The following is a 20890-nucleotide window of genomic DNA, read 5'->3' as shown; positions in this document are numbered from 1 at the left end:
GCGATCTCTCAGTATTGATTCTAATAGTTTGCCCACCATCGAGGTAAGACTGACCGGTCTATAATTGTTCGGCCTTTCCCTCATACCCTTTTTAAACAATGGTACTACGTTTGCAGTCTTCCAGTCCTCCGGTACCTCCCCTGTATCTAGTGAGGATTGGAAAATGACCCTCAGAGCATCCGCTATTTCCTCCCTGGCTTCCTTCAAAGCCTAGGAAACAATCCATCCGGCCCTGGTGACTTATCAACTTTCAAGGATTCCAGTCCCTCTAGTACTTCCTCTCTCGTTATGTTTACCTTATCCAATATTTCACACCTCTCCTCTTTAACTACTACGTCCGGATCATCCCTTTCCTTTGTGAATACGGAGACAAAATATTCATTTAAAACCCAACCCACATCCTCTGCTTCTACACACAAGTTACCCTTATCATCCCTGATAGGTCCCACATTTTCCTTAGCTAGCGTCTTGTTCTTAATGTACTGATAAAACATCTTTGGGTTTTCTTTAATCTTACTAGCTAATATTTTTTCATGCCCTCTCTTTGCTTTCCTTATTTCCTTTTTTACGTCATCCCTGTGCATTCTACACTCCTCGAGGCTTTCTGCAGTATTTAGTTTTCTGTGACAGTCATAAGCTTTCTTTTTCTGCTTTATCTTGCCCCGTATACTTCGAGACAACCAGGGGGCTCTAGATTTGGCAGTGCCACCCTTTCTCTTTGAGGGGACGTGTCTGCATTGTACCCGTAGAATTTCACTTTTTATTGCCTCCCACTGGCTTGCCACTGATTTCTCCTCAAGTAGTTGTGTCCAGTCCACTTCTGCCAAATCACCTCTTAGTTCTGTAAAATTTGCCTTCCCCCAATTTAAAACGTTTACTCCTGAATTAACTCTATCCTTTTCCATAATAATGCTAAAACTAACTGAATTGTGGTCTCTATCCCCAATATGGTCACCCACTGTCACTTCACCCACTTGCCCATCTTCATTTCCCAGGACTAAATCTAGAATTGTATCCCCTCTTGTTGGGCTTGTCACGTACTGGCTTAAAAAGTTCTCCTGGACACTGATCAATAATTTTGCGGCCTCTGTGCCCCTCACACTGTTTGAATCCCAGTTGATGTTCGGGTAGTTGAAGTCACCTACTATTATTACTCTCTTATTTTTGCACTCTGAAATTTGCCCACATATTTGTTCTTCTATCTCCCTTTCACTATTCGGGGGTCTATAGTTCACTCCTAGTAGTGTGACTGCCCCTTTTTTTATTTCTTAGCTCAACCCATATGGCCTCGATTGATGATCCATTCAGCAAATCATCCCTTCTCACAACTGTAATTGATTATAGAATCATAGAAGTTACAACATGGAAACAGGCCCTTCGGCCCAACATGTCCATGTCGCCCAGTTTATACCACTAAGCTAGTCCCAATTGCCTGCACTTGGCCCATATCACTCTACACCCATCTTACCCATGTAACTGTCCAAATGCTTTTTAAAAGACAAAATTGTACCCGCCTCTACTACTGCCTCTGGCAGCTCGTTCCAGACACTCACCACCCTTTGAGTGAAAAAATTGCCCCTCTGGACCCTTTTGTATCTCTCCCCTCTCACCTTAAATCTATGCCCCCTCGTTATAGACTCCCCTACCTTTGGGAAAAGATTTTGACTATCGACCTTATCTATGCCCCTCATTATTTTATAGACTTCGATAAGATCACCCCTTAACCTCCTGCTCTCCAGGGAAAAAAGTCCCAGTCTGTCTAACCTCTCCCTGTAAGTCAAACCATCAAGTCCCAGTAGCATCCTAGTAAATCTTTTCTGCACTCTTTCTAGTTTAATAATATCCTTTCTATAATAGGGTGACCAGAACTGTACACAGTACTCCAAGTGTGGCCTCACCAATGCCCTGTACAACTTCAACAAGACATCCCAACTCCTGCATTCAATGTTCTGACCAATGAAACCAAGCATGCTGAATGCCTTCTTCACTACCCTATCCACCTGTGACTCCACTTTCAAGGAGCTATGAATCTGTACTCCCAGATCTCTTTGTTCTATAACTCTCCCCAACGCCCTACCATTAACGGAGTAGGTCCTGGCCCGATTCGATCTACCAAAATGCATCACCTCACATTTATCTAAATTAAACTCCATCTGCCATTCATCGGCCCACTGGCCCAATTTATCAAGATCCCGTTGCAATCCTAGATAACCTTCTTCACTGTCCACAATGCCACCAATCTTGGTGTCATCTGCAAACTTACTAACCATGCCTCCTAAATTCTCATCCAAATCATTAATATAAATAACAAATAACAGCGGACCCAGCACCGATCCCTGAGGCACACCGCTGGACACAGGCATCCAGTTTGAAAAACAACCCTCGACAACCACCCTCTGTCTTCTGTCGTCAAGCCAATTTTGTATCCAATTGGCTACCTCACCTTGGATCCCATGAGATTTAACCTTATATAACAACCTACCATGCGGTACCTTGTCAAATGCTTTGCTGAAGTCCATGTAGACCACGTCTACTGCACAGCTCTCATCTATCTTCTTGGTTACCCCTTCAAAAAACTCAATCAAATTCGTGAGACATGATTTTCCTCTCACAAAACCATGCTGACTGTTCCTAATTAGTCCCTGCCTCTCCAAATGCCTGTAGATTCTTTAACCAATAATGCTACCCCCCCCTCCTTTTTTATCACCCACTCTATCCTGCCTGAAAACTCTATCCAGGGATATTGAGCTGCCAATTATCCCCCTCTTTAAGCCAGGTTTCCGTTATAGCAATGATATCATGATGCCCTGTGTCTATCCGTGTCATTAGCTCATCTGCTTTGTTTGTAATACTCCTTGCATTGAAGTATATCCCCTTTAACCCCGTCAAATTCCTGTGCTGAACTCTATTTAACCTTTGCTTCTTTTGCCTTTCTGAGTCACTAACTACGTCACTAACTGCTTTTCGCCTTCACGTTTCCTGGTCTGAATTTGTCCTATCTGTACCTGCCCTTTGGTTCCCATCCCCCTGCCATACTAGTTTAAACCCTCCCCAACAGAACTAGCAAATGCCCCCGTGAGGATATTGGTCCTGGTTCTGCTTGGGTGCAACCCGTCCAGCTTGTACAGGTCCCGCCTTTCCCAGAATCGGTCCCAGTGCCTCAGGAATTTAAACCCCTCTACTCCTACACCATCTCTCAAGCCACGCATTCATCTGGTCTATTCTCCTATTTCTGCTCTCGCTAGCACGTGCCACTGGGAGTAATCCTGAGATTACTACCTTCGAGGTCCTGCTTTTTAATTTATTTCCTAACTCCCTATATTCTGCTTGCAGGACCTCATCCCTTTTTTTACCAATGTCATTGGTACCGATATGGACCACGACCTCTGGCTGTTCACCCTCCCCCTCCAGAATGTCCTACAGCCGCTCAGTGACATCCTTGACCCTAGCACCAAGGAGGCAACATACCATCCTGGAGTCAAGTCTGAGGCCACAGAAATGCCTATCTGTTCCCGTTGTGATGGAATCCCCTATCACTATTGCTGTCCCATTCTTTTTCCTCCCCTCCTGTGCAGCTGAGTTACTCGTGGTGCCATGGTCTTGGCTTTTGCTGCTTTCCCCTGATAAGCCATCTCCCCCAACAGTATCCAAAGCGGAATATCTGTTTGAGAGGGAGATGGCCCCAGGGGACTCCTGCTCTACCTGCCTCGTCCTTTTACTCTGCCTGGCGGTCACCCATTTCCTTTCTACCTGCGTAATCTTTACCTGCGGTGTGACCACCTCACTGAACGTGCTATCCACGATAGTCTCAGCATCGCGGATGCTCCACAGTGAATCCACCCGCAGCTCCAGCTCCGAAATGCGGTTTGCCAGTAGCTGCAGCTGGACACACTTCCTGCACACATGGTCACCAGGGACACCGGTAGTGTCCATGATTTCCCACATAGTGCAGGAGGAGCATATCACGGGTGCGAGATCTGCTGCCATGACTTGCCTTAGATTAAGCTCGTTAGTTACTACCTTTGAGAATTTTACTCTTTTAAATTACTCTTAATTTTGAGAATGTTAACTGCACTCGGGACATTAATTCACTAAAAAACACTACTCGCTATAACTAAATTAAGTTTAGTATTTTTTAAAAAAAATTTAGGTTAATGCTATAAGTTACTGAGCCCACAGTCTGAACCACCGACCTGTGACGTCACACTGTCGTTTTGTTGTGTTGTTGCTGTGACCCGCCCTCGGCCCCCCCCTCCCCCCCCTGCCCTCAGCGCGCCCCTCCCCCGCCCTCCCCCCGCCCTCGGCCCCCCCCCCTCCCCCCTCCCCCTCCCCGCCCTCGGCCCCCCCCCCCCCCCCCCCCCGCCCTCGGCCCCCCCCCCCCCCGCCCTCGGCCCCCCCCCCTCCCCGCCCTCGGCCCTCCCCCTCCCCGCCCTCGGCGAGCCCCCTCCCCGCCCTCGGCGAGCCCCTCCCTGCTCTCTAAACAAATGCACCTCACCCCTTCCTGCACCGAATCCCCTCCCTCACCAAATTCCCAATTATGGACTCTGTCGATAGCTGCTCCTCCCTGCGTTAGTGAAACCCTTCCGAATTTATACTCGCTGGAATGCTAATCACCTGAGTTAGCCCCAGCTGACAGTAGATTACCAGTTCTAACCAGTCACCTAATTAACTAGGTGACCAACTGCCACTTCAGGCTGCTTGTTTACCACTAACTGAAAACTGCTAGTTAAGATTAAATTCACCTATTTCAATATTAATTGGGTTAACATTTGAAGATCTCAGATCAGTTGTCACCACATAATATAGTGTTATTTTCAAAGTGCTTATGATGTAATATACTTACTGCAGCATGAAAGCCATGTAGGTTTGGTGTTAACACAGGGTAACATACTTGTGGGCACTTCTTTATTCCTTGCATGACCTCCGTGTGATCTGCCATCTGACAAAAGAAAGTGCACAAACAATGTCCAATATTTAGTGATATAAATATGAAGATGCATGGAAATAAAACCAAGTTGGAGTGGAACTCGATCATGGTGAGGGCTCACCTGCTCAATTTCATTCCATTAACAGATCAAACTTATTCATTCCCTCTGTCTTTTATTGCACTGAAAGCCCTCTGCAACCACTTCAAAAACCATTAAGTTAACAATGCTGTTGCTCTTTCCTGGTTTCGAGGCCTCATTCCCATACCTTTGCTGCATTGAAAACAATTATCAGAAAATAAAAGGGACAAATTCAGTGAGGTTGTTTTCCTAGAGAGGGGCCTCACTAGAAAGAAATACAGCCACAAGACTTTAGTCCCAGTTCCCTAACCCACACTCCTCTGGGAATGTGGCCTCACTGAATTTCTTTCAAAAAGGAAGCTGATTCCCAAACAGCCAGCCCCATTGACATGAAATGCCGCCACCCACCCGTCCCCCCAGCCCTGACCTCTCATACTCTGGCAGGGTTAGTGCTGGAGGACAACCCTGGGTACGATCCTTGCATAACTGCGAGGATTTCAGTCAATGGATTATCAGGCCCAACGGATTAAAAAGTAAACTTTCCTTCTCTGGCTGGGTGTTTGCAATGAGCTATGTTGGTATATTGATGAATAATCTTCTGTATTAAAGGTTTAAAAATGTGATAATATAACATCAATGAAATTCAATATTTTAATAAAATCCAAGGCCTCAAATGTGACTAAGTCAATAACTCAGTGACTCTGCTATATGAAAAAACTAAATCCTGTAAAAGGATTTATATAAAATATAACAGTTCATACTGCTTCTTTTTTCAGTGCTACTCTTACTTGCACTTTAGGCTCATTTAGTGTTTTATATGTTTTGAATGTTGGTAAACTATTAGTCTATATTCGATAATATTCAATATTAATGGGGCTAACATATGATAGTCTAAGGTCAGCTGTCAACTCAAGAAGCTCAACACCATCTTGGACTTATTCTTGATCAAAATCCCATCCACCGTCTTAAACACTCACTCCATTCACCATCCTGTGGCTGCAGTGTGTGCTATCTACTGGATAGAGTGCAGCAAGTCACCAAGACTTCTTCGGCAACACCTCACAAACTTATGACCCAGGTGCATGGGAACACCGTCACTTCTAAGTTTTCCTCCAAGTCACACACCATCCCGACTTGGACATATATCACTGTTCCTTCGCTGTCGCTGGGTGAAAATCCTGGAGTGCCTTCACCGTAAGGACTGTGGTGGTGCAAGAAGGAGGCCCACCACCACCCTCTCGAGGGCAACCAGGAATGGACAACAAATGCCAGCCATGCCCATATCCCAAGAATGAATTTTTAAAAATGAGTCATCTCTCTTGGAAGTGAAGACAAAAAGTGATTAAGCAGTAATACTACATTGCTTAACTTTTAAACTAGTGTAGTTGTCAGAGTTGGGTTGTTTTTGCACATTAGGTTTAAATATAGGAATATTTATAGTTATAGTCCAGCAATTTTATTAAAATAAAATTGCTGGACTATAACTTGGTGTTGTAAAATTGTTTACAATTAAATATAGGATGCAGCCGAATGCAACAATAACAAGCACAGATGTCTCAAGATTTGAGGAATCAGAACAGCCACTTATTCTGCCAAGTTAAATGCCAAGTGAAGAATCTGAAGATTGTGTGGATGACGATGTAAGTATTCAGTATGCCAAATGTCATCCAACAAATATTTTATGAAAACAAAGGCAGATGAGATATTTGGAATGAAAACAGGCAACCTTTTAATAAACAGACACCAGATAAAAGCTGCGATCAATTTAAAGGACAGTTTGTAAAACTTAGAATCTTAGAATCACAGGATGGTTGCAGCACAGAAGGAGGCCATTTGGCCCATCGAGTCCGTGCTGGCTTCCTACAAGAGCAATCCTGCTAGGCCCACTACTCCGCCCTTTTCTCGTAGCCCTGCAACTTTTTTCCCGTCAAGTACTTATCTAATTCCCTTTAGAAAGCCACAATTGAATCTGCCTCCACCGCCCCCTCAGTGCATTCCTGATCCTAACCACTCTCTGCGTAAAAGAGTTTTCCTCATGTCGCCTTTGGTTCTTTTGCCAATCACCTTAAATCTGTGTCCTCTGGTTCTCAACCCTTCCGCCAATGGGAAGAGTTTCTCTCTTTCTACTCTGTCTAGAACATACGAATATACGAACATACAAATTAAAAGCAGAAGTAGGCCATTCGGCCCCTCAAGTCTGCTCTACCATTTGATAAGATCATGGCTGATTTGATTGTGACCTCAACCCTACTTTCCTATCTACCTACTATAACCTTTGACTCCCTTGTTAATCAGGAATCTATCTAACCCTGCCTCCATCGCTCTCTGGGGAAGGGAGTTCCACAGACTCACGACCCTCTGAGAGAAAGAATTTTTCCTTATCTCCGTCTTAAATGGGAGACCCCTTATTTTTAAACTGTGGCCCCTAGTTCTCGTCTTTCCCACAAGGGGAAACATCCTCTCAGCATCTACCCCTTCTAGTCCCCTCAGGATCTTAATATGTTTCAATAAGATCACCTCTCATTCTTCTAAACTCCAGTGTATACAGGCCCAACTTGTCCAACCTTTCCTCATAAGATAACCCCCTCATCCCAGGAATCAATCGAGTGAACCTTCTCTGAACTGCTCTCTAAAGCAATGAAGTCCTTTCTTAAATAAGGAGACCAAAACTGCACACAGTATTCTCGATGTGGTCTCACCAATGCCCTGTACAACTGTAGCAAAACATCTCTACTTTTATATTCCATTCCCCTTGCGATAAATGACAACATTCCATTTGCCTTCCTAATCACTTGCTGTACCTGCATACTAACTTTTTGTGATTCATGTACTAGGACACCCAGATCCCTCTGTACCTCAGAGTTCTGAAATCTCTCTCCATTTCAATAATATACTGCTTTTCTATTCCTCCTGCCAAAGTGGACAAGTTCACATTTTCCCACATTATACTCCATCTGCCAAATTTTTGCCCACTCACTTAACCTATCTATATTCCTTTGCAGACTCCTTATGTCCTCTTCACAACTTACTTTCCTACCTACCTTTGTGTCATCAGCAAATTTAGAAACCATACATTCGGTCCCTTCATCCAAGTCATTGATATAGATTGTAAATAGTTGAGGCCCAAGCACTGATCCCTGTGGCACTCCACTCGTTACATCTTGCAACCCTGAAAATGACCCATTTATGCCTACTCTCTGTTTCCTGTTAGCTAACCAATCCTTTATCCATGCTAATATGTTACCCCCTACACCATGAGCTCTTATTTTGTGTAGTAGCCTTTGATATGGCACCTTGTCAAAAGCCTTCTGGAAATCCAAGTACACCACATCCACAGGATCCCCTTTATCCATGTTGCTTGTTACTTCCTCAAAGAACTCTAATAAATGAGTCAAACACAATTTCCCTTTCACAAAGCCATGTTGACTCTGCCTGATTGCATTGAGATTTTCTAAGTGCCCTGCTATAACCTCCTTAATAATAGATTCTAGCATTTTCCCTATTACAGATGTTAAGCTAACTGGCCCGTAGTTTCCTGCTTTCTGACTCCCTCCTTTCTTGAATATAAGAGTTATATTCACTATTTTCCAATCTGATGGGACCCTTCCAGAGTCTAGGGAATTTTGGAAAATTAATACCAATGCATCCACTATCTCTGCAGCCACTTATTTTAAGACCCTAGGATGAAGTCCGTCAGGACCTGGGGACTTGTCAACTTTTAGTTCTAATATTTTTTTCAGAACCCTTTCCCTGGTGATTGTAAATGTTTTAAGTTCCTCCCTCCCTTTCACCTCTTGATTTACAATTATTTCTGGCATGTTATTTGTATCCTCTACAATGAAGACAGACGCAAAATATCTGTTCAATTCATCCGCCATTTCCTTATTCTCCATTCTTAATTCCCCAGACTCACTCTCTAGAGGACCATCGCTCACTTTACTTACTCTTTTCCTTTTTAAATACCTCAAGATTTTGAACATTTCTATCAAATCTCCTCTCAACCTTCTCTGTTCCAAGGAGAACAAACCCAACTTCTCCAGTCTCTCCACGTAACTGAAGTCCCTCATCCCTGGTATCATTCTAGTAAATCTCTCTGCACCCTCTTTAAGGCCTTCACATCCTTCCTAAAGTGCGGTGCCCAGAATTGGACACAATACTCCAGTTGTGGCTTAACCAATGTTTTATAAAGGTTCATGATAACCTCCTTGCTTTTGTACTCTATGCCTCTATTTATAAAGCTCAGGATCCCATATGCTTTTTTAACCGCTTTCTCAACCTGCCCTGCCACCTGTTTCCGCTCAGAATTCTTCTGTTGACACACATTTACCTACTTTGCGGACCCCCTCAAACTCACACCATCAGGATGGGGGGGGCCATGGCTGCATTCACCACTACATCCGAGGATGAGCAACATCACCAGCCTCACCAGGCACGCTGTCCACCTCCGCCACGTGGAGCTCCACAACACAGTGCTGCACCACAGGCACCTGCACAACAGCACGGAGGGGAACAACAGAGAGAGGGACGTCGCAGGTGGCATTACCCTCGCAACAGGGTCTACAGACCAAGGCTCAGCTTCCTGGACCTCTCTGAGGAGCAGTGCATACGGAGGCTCAGAGTCAGTTGCCAGGTAGTCGCGGACATCTGCAGCCTCCTTCATGACAAGCTGTCCCGCTGGCCCGAGCAGCATCTCCTTACTTGTCGCTGTCAAAGTCACCACTGCCCTCAACTTCTTCGCCTCCGGATCATTCCAGGGTGCCACCGGGGACATCGCCGGAGTCTCTCAGTCGTCTGCACAGAAGTGCATAAGGCAGGTCACCGACGGCTTGTTTCGCAGGGCCTCGAACTACATCAACTTCCCCATGGACGACCTCAGCCAGATGGAGAGGGCAGTGGGATTCCACGCTGTGTCTGGCTTCCCACGGGTGCAGGGTGTAATCGATTGTATCCATATAGCAATATGAGCACCTCCACACGAGCCAGGACTGTTCATCAACAGGAAGGGCTATCACTCCATCAACACTCAGCTTGTTTGTGACCACCACAAAGGATTCCTTCATGTATGTGCCACAATTCCTTCATTCTGAGGGAATCCAACATCCCGGGCCTCTTCCACGCACCAAACACCCTTAAGGGCTGGCTCCTCGGGATAAGGGGTACCCCCTGCACACTAGGCTGATGACATAAGAATATAAGAACATAAAAAATAGGAGCAGGAGTAGGCCATCCGGCCCCTCAAGCCTGCTCCGTTATTCAACAAGAATATGGCTTATCTTCTACCTCAACGCCATTTTCCTGCACTTTCCCCGACATCTCTGAGGAACCCAATCACTGAGCAACAGCGTCGATATAATGACAGCAACATCACCACCAGGTCTACAATTCAGCATGCAATAGGGCTGCTCGAGATACCTTGATCGTTCTGGGGGAGAGCTTCAATACGCGCCAGACAGAGTGGGACGCTTTATAGTCATGTGTTGTGCCCTGCATAACATGGCACAACAGAAAGGGGTGCAACTTGAGGAGGCCTCATCCACATCTACCATCCACATTGAGGGGGAGGAGGAGGAGGAGGAGCAACCCCCCCATGGGCAGAGCAGCAGCTCACCTGGCTGCTCGTGAGGCCAGGGAGTCACTGATATGTGAATGGTTCTCCTAACATCAGACAGTGTGAAGAGTCCAGTCCTCAGACCACCTGGAAAGAGCAGTGCCCACACCAGCATCCCCTCCAGCCCTCCCTGCACAAAACAGTCCTGCAACTACACATACACCCACTGTAAAGTGACCCATTGAGTGGCATCAAGTGTGGGCGTTCATGGTGAAGCTCATGAAAGGGCCTTATTACAAAAGCCAGTCAAGAATGGGCAAGACGTGGCAGTAGTGGTGAGTATGATAACATTTAATGTGAATATAACAAAAACCAAATATAAATTAAGACATGACAGTCTGTCAGACACCCTTCATGATCACAAATCCTTCACCTTTCTCTTCTTACCGCTTCTACGTGGTGCTTCCCCTGTGGCTGCAGCAGAGGTAGTGACAGGTTGCTCTTGTTCATGCCCTGACCGATTAGATGCTTTGGGCCGACACCCTCTGGGTTTTGGAGCCCTTGAGGGCCCCTCCAAAGACTGCTCCACCTGTACCTGTGCAGGGGCAGAATCGGCCACCTGGAGAGGAGGCAGCATTGCGGGTACTGGTTGAGAGCGGGGCAACGGGTGAGACGTGGGAGCGCTTTGAGTGGCACCCCCACTTCCATGTCCCCTTTCGCCATCATCCCTCCCATGGGCCAGGCCCACATCACTCCTCCCACTCTGCTGAACAACAGTTTGGAGGACATGTGTGATGCCTTTTAAGGCCAGTGCCAGAGTATCTGTCTGTCTGTTTAAGGCGGCAGAATGTTGTTCACCCTGAGTCCGAACGGCCATTGTCAGGGTCTAAATGGACTCATTAGTGAGCTGTGAGGCTGCCATCCTCTCCATCGCAGACATTCCCACACTTATCCGTGACACTATCGCAGAGATGCCCTCACGTCCCCATGACAGTATCTCGGAGATTCCCTCCTGTACCTGTGCCACCGTTCCACTCATGCAGGAGTTGGACTCCTCCATCCTCTGTGCGATTGTGGAGAGTGCGCGTGGCACCTGTTCCAGCACCTCGCAAATGTGCTGCTGCCCCTCGATCATTCTCCTTTAAAAGGATGGCCACCGGGTTTCAGCATCTGTGTCCAGCTGAGCAGAGCCTCGAGAGGAGTGCACCCACCGACACGGACTCTCCACAGCTGCCCCTGCCACCAGTGTCTGCTTGTGCTCACTTGTGTGTGGTGACTCACCAAGTGCCAACCCAACTAACTGAGTATTAGGTCCCACCAAGGTGTGAGTATCTGAGCTGGTGGATGGCTCGCTCAGATGTGACGGTGCCCCCCCTCAGAGGCCGCCAGGTTCTTTGAGGAATCTCCCTCTGCCGTCAATGTTATTGTTGAAGGGCCTGGAAGAGAACAGAAGGAAATATTAAGAATCATCACAGATGTGTCATGTTGTGATGAACATACTGAGGTGTTCAACATGCCAATCATTGTTAACATCAATTCATGTTGTGTGTGCTGAATGTTAAAGTTGTGTCACCAGACGTTTGTGGGGTGCCAGTCTCAGCATCCCCGACGGACAGGCACTCGAGTGTGTGGATGATCTTCAGAGCCTCCTGCTCCGCGTCTGTGAGGGCTGCCATTTGAAAATCGAGCCCTTTGTGTCCTCCTCATAGCTTACTTTCCCACCTAGCTTTGTATCGTCCCTTCATCCAAATAACTAATATAGATTGTAAATAGCTGAGGCCCAAGCACTGATCCTTGTGGCACCCCATTAGTTACAGCCTCCCAACCTGAAAATGACCCTTTTATCCCTACTCTCTATTTTCTGTTCATTAACCAATCCTCTCTCCATGCTAATATGTTACCCCCAACCCCATGAGCCCTTATCATGTGTAACAATCTTTTATGTGGCATCTTATCGAATGACTTTTAAAAATCCAAATATACGACATCCACTGGTTCCCGTTTATCTATCCTGCTAATTACATCCTCAAAATTATCTCAAACGCCTTTTGGAAGTCCATATATACTACATCAACCTTATTGCCCTCTCTGTTACCTCATCAAAAAACTCTATCAAGTTAGTTAAACATGATTTGCCTTTAACAAATCCGTGCTGGCTTTCCTTTATTAATCCACACTGTCCCAGATTATCGTTTCTAAAAGTTTCCCCACCACTGAGGTTAAACTGACTGGCCTGTAGTTGCTGGGTTTATCCTTACACCCTTTATTGAACATGAAAACTTAATGGGAAAGGAACCATTATCTTAGGAGAGTACTTTACATTCAAAGTATCCTCCAATTTATAGAAGGGAATGTAAGGAGGATTTTTTGTTAATTTTTTAAAAATTGTGTATTATGAGGTCAGCTTGAGTCAGAGCTTCCTCCCTGTTTGATCATTTTGGAAATATCGTTGACGTGGGTCATCCCGATCTGTCCTGAAGCAGTTCCATAAAAAGTGGGGGCTGAAACTTCAGCCCAGCCTGAGAGTTGCTCCACAGTCACTTGATCGCAGGAAACAATGGGTTGGCTAAGGATAGAGATACATACCTGGGTACATCTTTCAGGGACCTTTCTTGCATTCCTGAGCAGGATACAAGATCTCGTTCTCACCTCTAACCTCTAATTTTTCCCTTGCGAAATAATTTTTATTTTTTCCCCCCACTTTATCCTCTAAACAATTTTTGCTTGTTTCTTATACACAGTGTCTGAGATGACCTTTCTTCTCCGAGCAACCTCTCTGTGTTGAAATCAAGGGGTCAATTTTAATTTCCGGTGGGTTTCAGGTGGGCGGGGGGCAGGGCAAGTGTAAGGCCTAAGTTTGAGGCCCGGCTTCTTTTAACGCCATGGACTTATGTGAATGCTGCTGCTCAGTTGCCCGCCAAAAACAGACAGAAAGCGGCAGCTGGCTGACGGGTGGCAGTGGAAGTTTGAATGGCCGGCTGGTACCAAAGGAGGCAAGCAGGTAAGTAGTGGGGACGGGGTTTTGGGAAGATCTTGCCGGATGGATGGGGGGAGCCCGGGACAGGGGAGGCTACGATTTTCGTTGTTGGACCCGGAAAAGCTGTCCTGTTCCTCCTGGCATCACAAAGGTATGTTTATCACTTAGCTTGGAGGGCCTCTTCGACCTCCTCAACAGCTGCCGTCCAGCATTCACCTGGTGTACAGACTAGAGTACACGGGGGCAGAAGTTATGCTGCAGCTATACAAAACCCTGGTTAGACCGCACCTGGAGCACTGTGAGCAGTTCTGGGCACCGCACCTTCGGAAGGACATATTGGCCTTGGAGGGAGTGCAGCGTAGGTTTACTAGAATGATACCCGGGCTTCAAGGGTTAAGTTACGAGGAGAGATTACACAAATTGGGGTTGTATTCTCTGGAGTTTCGAAGGTTAAGGGGTGATCTGATCGAAGTTTATAAGATATTAAGGGGAACGGATAGGGTGGATAGAGAGAAACTATTTCCGCTGGTTGGGGATTTTAGGAGTAGGGGGCACATTCTAAAAATTAGAGCCAGACCTTTCAGGAGTGAGATTAGAAAATACTTCTACACACAAAGGGTGGTAGAAGTTTGGAACTCTCTTCCGCAAACGGCAATTGATACTAGCTCAATTGCTAAATTTAAATCTGAGATAGATAGCTATTTGGCAATCAAAGGTATTAAGGGATATGGGCCAAAGGCAGGTATATGGAGTTAGATCACAGATCAGCCATGATCTTATCAAATGGCGGAGCAGGCACGAGGGGCTGAATGGCCTGCTCCTGTTCGTATATTCCTATGTTCCTATATTCCTATGTTTTGATATTTCTATGTTCCTATGTTTCTATATTCCTATGGTGTAATGCTGTGGTGGCTTCCCTAATGAGGCCTGGGTTAAAATGCAATTGGGGTCCCACTGATGTAATGGGACTTTCCTCAGCATCAATCGCCACAGTACCTGCACCACCTCTCATCCTCATGCCTTACATTTGCTCACCTCCCATTTGCTCCTTTCACTGCTGCCAATAACCCCATTCTCATCTCATCTCATCTGAGCAGCTCCACCTGCACCTACACTCAGCAAACCTCCTCCATTCACAATGTAAAGAATCACTGGATTGGGGGTAATATTCTGGCATGGGTGGAGGATTGGTTATCTAACAGGAAGCAGAGAGTTGGGATAAATGGTTCATTCTCGGACTGGCAACCTGTAGCCAGTGGTGTTCCGCAGGGTCCCCAACTCTTTACAATCTATATTAACGATTTGGAGGAGGGGACCGAGTGTAACATATCAAAGTTTGCAGATGATACAAAGATGGGAGGGAAAGTAGAGAGTGAGGAGGACATAAAAAACCTACAAGGGGATATAGACAGGCTGGGTGAGTGGGCGGAGATTTGGCAGATGCAATACAATATTGAAAAATGTGAGGTTATGCACTTTGGCAGGAATAATCAGAGAGCAAGTTATTATGTTAATGGAGAGAAATTGGAAAGTACTGCAGTACAAAGGGATCTGGGGGTCCCAGTGCAAGAAAATCAAAAAGTTAGTATGCAGGTGCAGCAGGTGATCAAGAAGGCCAACAGAATGTTGGCTTTTATCGCTAGGGGGATAGAATATAAAAACAGGGAGGTATTGCTGCAGTTATATAAGGTATTGGTGAGACCGCACCTGGAATACTGCATACAGTTTTGGTCTCCATACTTAAAAAAAGACATACTTGCTCTTGAGGCAGTACAAAGAAGGTTCACTCGGTTAATCCCGGGGATGAGGGGGTGGACATATGAGGAGAGGTTGAGTAGATTGGGACTCTACTCATTGGAGTTCAGAGGAATGAGAGGCGATCTTATTGAAACATATAAGATTGTGAAGGGGCTTGATCGGGTGGATGCGGTAATGATATTCCCAAGGATGGGTGAAACTAGAACTAGGGGGCATAATCTTAGAATAAGGGGCTGCTCTTTCAAAACTGAGATGAGGAGAAACTTCTTCACTCAGAGGGTAGTAGGTCTGTGGAATTTGCTGCCCCAGGAAGCTGTGGACGTTACATCATTAAATAAATTTAAAACAGAAATAGACAGTTTCCTAGAAGTAAAGGGAATTAGGGGTTACGGGGAGCGGGCAGGAAATTGGACATGAATTTAGATCTGAGGTTAGGATCAGATCAGCCATGATCTTATTGAATGATGGAGCAGGCTCGAGGGGCCGATTGGCCTGCTCCTGCTCCTATTTCTTATGTTCTTATGTAGGCACTATCTGTAACCGAGTGATATCCCCAATCTTATGACATCTACTTGATTCCCCATTCTACCTTCTGCACTTTATGCAGAGGAAGCACATATACTGGTCACTCATACCGCTGTCCCATCCCTTTTGCAGAAGAGAGCACAGAATTCGAGGGAGAGGGCCTGGACTCCCAGATATTGTGGAAGTTACCCCGGCAGAAGAGGAGGAGCTTGAGATACGTGGGACCAGCAACACCCACAGCATTGGCAATGGCGAGGTTAGCGAATCTGCAGAAGAGGGTGACTGTTCTCAACTTACACTCACTCATCGCACACACCCAACTGCATCTTCAGCCTAATTAAACGCATCATGGTCTGGTTAACTGCCTCATGTGGACATTTACATTTTCTCACTACCATCACTAAATCTTCACCATTTCGTCTTTCCTCCAGGGACCTCACATGAACTGCAGGACCATCAGCCCTCAGAGAAAGAAGGCTCCTCAGAGGCACTCATACACCTGAGGATATCACATTATACAAGCATTGTAGGCACCAGCGCAGAGATTGGCACATCCAGTGGGCACCCTGTGGACTTGGATGGGCCGACAAGAAGTGAGTCTCACAGCACAGCACAACACCCGAGCTAAGGGAGATCGGAGGGGGATAAAGGAGGGCCCGAGAGTGGGAGAGCTGAGCTAAGGGAGATCGGAGGGGGATAAAGGAGGGCCCGAGAGCGGGAGAGCTGAGCTCACGGAGATCAGAGGGGGATAAAGGAGGGCCCGAGAGCGGGAGAGCTGAGCTAAGGGAGATCGGAGGGGGATAAAGGAGGGCCCGAGAGCGGGAGAGCTGAGCTCACGGAGATCAGAGGGGGATAAAGGAGGGCCCGAGAGAGGGAGAGCTGAGCTAAGGGAGATCGGAGGGAGGGGGATAAAGGAGGGCCCGAGAGAGGGAGAGCTGAGCTCACGGAGATTGGAGGGAGGGGGATAAAGGAGGGCCCGAGGGCGGGAGAGCTGAGCTCACGGAGATCGGAGGGGGATAAAGGAGGGCCCGAGAGCGGGAGAGCTGAGCTAAGGGAGATCGGAGGGGGATAAAGGAGGGCCCGAGAGCGGGAGAGCTGAGCTCACGGAGATCGGAGGGAGGGGGATAAAGGAGGGCCCGAGAGCGGGAGAGCTGAGCTCAGGGAGATCGGAGGGGGATAAAGGAGGGCCCGAGAGCGGGAGAGCTGAGCTCAGGGAGATCGGAGGTGGATAAAAGAGGGCCCGTGGGCGGGAGAGCTGAGCTAAGGGAGATCGGAGGGGGATAAAGGAGGGCCCGAGAGCGGGAGAGCTGAGCTCACGGAGATCGGAGGGAGGGGGATAAAGGAGGGCCCGAGAGCGGGAGAGCTGAGCTAAGGGAGATCGGAGGGGGATAAAGGAGGGCCCGAGAGCGGGAGAGCTGAGCTCAGGGAGGTCGGAGGGGGATAAAGGAGGGCCCGAGAGAGGGAGAGCTGAGCTCAGGGAGATCGGAGGGGGATAAAGGAGGGCCCGAGAGCGGGAGAGCTGAACTCACGGAGATCGGAGGGAGGGGGATAAAGGAGGGCCCGAGAGAGGGAGAGCTGAGCTCACGGAGATCGGAGGGGGATAAAGGAGGGCCCGAGAGCGGGAGAGCTGAGCTAAGGGAGATCGGAGGGAGGGGGATAAAGGAGGGCCCGAGAGCGGGAGAGCTGAGCTAAGGGAGATCGGAGGGAGGGGGATAAAGGAGGGCCCGAGAGAGGGAGAGCTGAGCCGAGGGAGATCGGAGGGGGATAAAGGAGGGCCCGAGGGCGGGAGAGCTGAGCTCACGGAGACCGGAGGGGGATAAAGGAGGGCCCGAGGGCGGGAGAGCTGAGCGAAGGGAGATCGGAGGGAGGGGGATAAAGGAGGGCCCGAGAGCGGGAGAGCTGAGCTAAGGGAGATCGGAGGGAGGGGGATAAAGGAGGGCCCGAGAGCGGGAGAGCTGAGCTAAGGGAGATCGGAGGGAGGGGGATAAAGGAGGGCCCGAGAGAGGGAGAGCTGAGCTCAGGGAGATCGGAGGGGGATAAAGGAGGGCCCGAGAGCGGGAGAGTTGAGTTAAGGGAGATCGGAGGGAGGGGGATAAAGGAGGGCCCGAGAGAGGGAGAGCTGAGCTCACGGAGATCGGAGGGAGGGGGATAAAGGAGGGCCCGAGAGAGGGAGAGCTGAGCTCACGGAGATCGGAGGGAGGGGGATAAAGGAGGGCCCGAGAGAGGGAGAGCTGAGCTCACGGAGATCGGAGGGAGGGGGATAATTGTGACCAGCAGCAGAGTTCTCGAGATGATGTCACCAGTGAAAAAGTGACGTGGCGCAGGGGAGGCAGCCGATTGGTAAGTAGGTTCAGGTGAGTATTTCTACTATTCTACAGTGCAGTAACTAAAGTAAAACGAGAGGGAAGGTCTGCAGGCCTTACAGCAAGTAATGTTTTTTGGTGAATCAAGGTCCCGAGTGTAGTTCACATTCTCTAAATTCAGAATAATTAAAAGGAGTAAATTTCTTAAGGGAGTAACTAACGAGCTTAATCTAACGCAAGTCATGGCAGCAGAGCTCGCACCCCTGATATGCTCCTCCTGCACTATGTGGGAAGTCATGGACATTACCGGTGTCCCTGGTGACCATGTGTGCAGGAAGTGTGTCCAGCTGCAGTTACTGGCTAACCGCATTTCGGAGCTGGAGCTGCGGGTGGATTCACTGTGGAGCATCCGCGATGCTGAGATTATCGTGGATAGCACGTTCAGTGAGGTGGTCACACCGCAGGTAAAGATTACGCAGGCAGAAAGGAAATGGGTGACCGCCAGGCAGAGTAAAAGGACTAGGCAGGTAGAGCAGGAGTCCCCTGGGGCCATCTCCCTCTCAAACAGATATTCTGCTTTGGATACTGTTGGGGGAGATGGCTTATCAGGAGAAAGCAACAAAAGCCAAGACCATGGCACCACGAGTAACTCAGCTGCACAGGAGGGGAGGAAAAAGAATGGGACAGCAATAGTGATAGGGGATTCCATCATAAGGGGAACAGATAGGCGTTTCTGTGGCCTCAGACGTGACTCCAGGATGGTATGTTGCCTCCCTGGTGCTAGGGTCAAGGATGTCACTGAGCGGCTGCAGGACATTCTGGAGGGGGAGGGTGAACAGCCAGAGGTCGTGGTCCATATTGGTACCAATGACATTGGTAAAAAAAGGGATGAGGTCCTGCAAGCAGAATATAGGGAGTTAGGAAATAAATTAAAAAGCAGGACCTCGAAGGTAGTAATCTCAGGATTACTCCCAGTGCCACGTGCTAGCGAGAGCAGAAACAGGAGAATAGACCAGATGAATGCATGGCTTGTGAGATGGTGCAGGAGGGAGGGGTTTAAACTCCTGAGGCATTGGGACTGATTCTGGGAAAGGCGGGACCTGTACAAGCTGGACGGGTTGCACCCGAGCAGGACCGGGACCAATATCCTCGGGGGGCATTTGCTAGTTCTGTTGGGGAGGGTTTAAACTAGTACGGCGGGGGGATGGGAACCAAAGGGCAGGTACAGATAGGACAAATTCAGACCAGGAAACGTGAAGGAGAAAAGCAGTTAGTGACGTAGTTAGTGACTCAGAAAGGCAAAAGAAGCAAAGGTTAAATAGTGTTCAGCACAGGAATTTGACGGGGTTAAAGGGGATATACTTCAATGCCAAGAGTATTACAAACAAAGCAGATGAGCTAAGGGCACAGATAGACACATGGCAGCATGATATCATTGCTATAACGGAAACCTGGCTTAAAGAGGGGGATAATTGACAGCTCAATATCCCTGGATAGAGTTTTCAGGCAGGATGGAGTAGGTGATAAAAAAGGACGGGGGGGTAGCATTATTGGTTAAAGAATCAATTCCAGTTGTGAGAAGGGATGATCTGCTAAATGGATCATCAATCGAGGCCATATGGGTTGAGCTAAGAAATAAAAAAGGGGCAGTCACATTACTAGGAGTGAACTATAGACCCCCGAATAGTGAAAGGGAGATAGAAGAACAAATATGTTGGCAAATTTCTGAGTCCAAAAATAAGAGGGCAATAATAGTCGGGGACTTCAACTACCCTAACATCAACTGGGATTCAAACAGTGTGAGGGGCACAGAGGGCGCAAAATTCTTGATTGGTGTCCAGGAGAACTTTTTTAGCCAGTACGTGACCAGCCCAACAAGAGGGGATACAATTCTAGATTTAGTCCTGGGAAATGAAGATGGGCAAGTGGGTGAAGTGACAGTGGGTGACCATATTGGGGATAGTGACCACAATTCAGTTAGTTTTAGCATTATTATGGAAAAGGACAGAGTTAAATCAGGAGTAAACGTTTTAAATTGGGGGAAGGCAAATTTTACAGAACTAAGAGGTGATTTGGGAGAAGTGGACTGGACACAACTACTTGAGGAGAAATCAGTGGCAAGCCAGTGGGATGCACTAAAAAGTGAAATTCTATGGGTACAATGCAGACACGTCCCCTCAAAGAAAAAGGGTGGCACTGCCAAATTTAGAGCCCCCTGGTTGTCTAGAAGTATACGGGGCAAGATAAAGCAGAAAAAGAAAGCTGATGACTGTCACAGAAAACTAAATACTGCAGAAAGCCAAGAGGAGTGTAAAAAGTACAGGGATGACGTAAAAAAGGAAATAAGGAGAGCAAAGAGGCGGCTTGTAAAAATAGTAGCTGGTAAGATTAAAGAAAACCCAAAGATGTTTTATCAGTACATTAAGAACAAGAGGATAGCTAAGGAAAAGGTGAGACCTATCAGGGATGATAAGGGTAACTTGTGTGTAGAAGCAGAGGATGTGGGTAAGGTTTTAAATGAATATTTTGTCTCCGTATTCACAAAGGAAAGGGATGATCCGGACGTAGTAGTTAAAGAGGAGAGGTGTGAAATATTGGATAAGGTAAACATAACGAGAGAGGAAGTACTAGAGGGACTGGAATCCTTGAAAGTTGATAAGTCACCAGGGCCGGATGGATTGTTTCCTAGGCTATTGAAGGAAGCCAGGGAGGAAACAGCGGATGCTCTGAGGATCATTTTCCAATCCTCACTAGATACAGGGGAGGTACCGGA

General features: G+C 47.4%; 1 protein-coding gene across 1 annotated transcript in view; it reads right to left on the bottom strand.

The window, feature by feature from the left end:
* The window catches only part of hmgcll1 (3-hydroxymethyl-3-methylglutaryl-CoA lyase like 1), a 370971-nt gene that overhangs the window by 236021 nt on the left and 114060 nt on the right, over positions 1–20890 (bottom strand). The window contains exon 4 of the mRNA XM_067983696.1: positions 4844–4939. Coding sequence (XP_067839797.1) covers positions 4844–4939 — 96 coding nt within the window. The remainder of the gene's footprint in view (positions 1–4843; positions 4940–20890) is intronic.

The sequence above is a fragment of the Heptranchias perlo genome, chromosome 5, assembly GCF_035084215.1.
Source record: "Heptranchias perlo isolate sHepPer1 chromosome 5, sHepPer1.hap1, whole genome shotgun sequence".
Taxonomy (NCBI): domain Eukaryota; kingdom Metazoa; phylum Chordata; class Chondrichthyes; order Hexanchiformes; family Hexanchidae; genus Heptranchias; species Heptranchias perlo.
The sequence above is the reverse complement of the archived record's forward strand: the minus strand, read 5'-3'. Positions and strand labels throughout refer to the sequence as shown.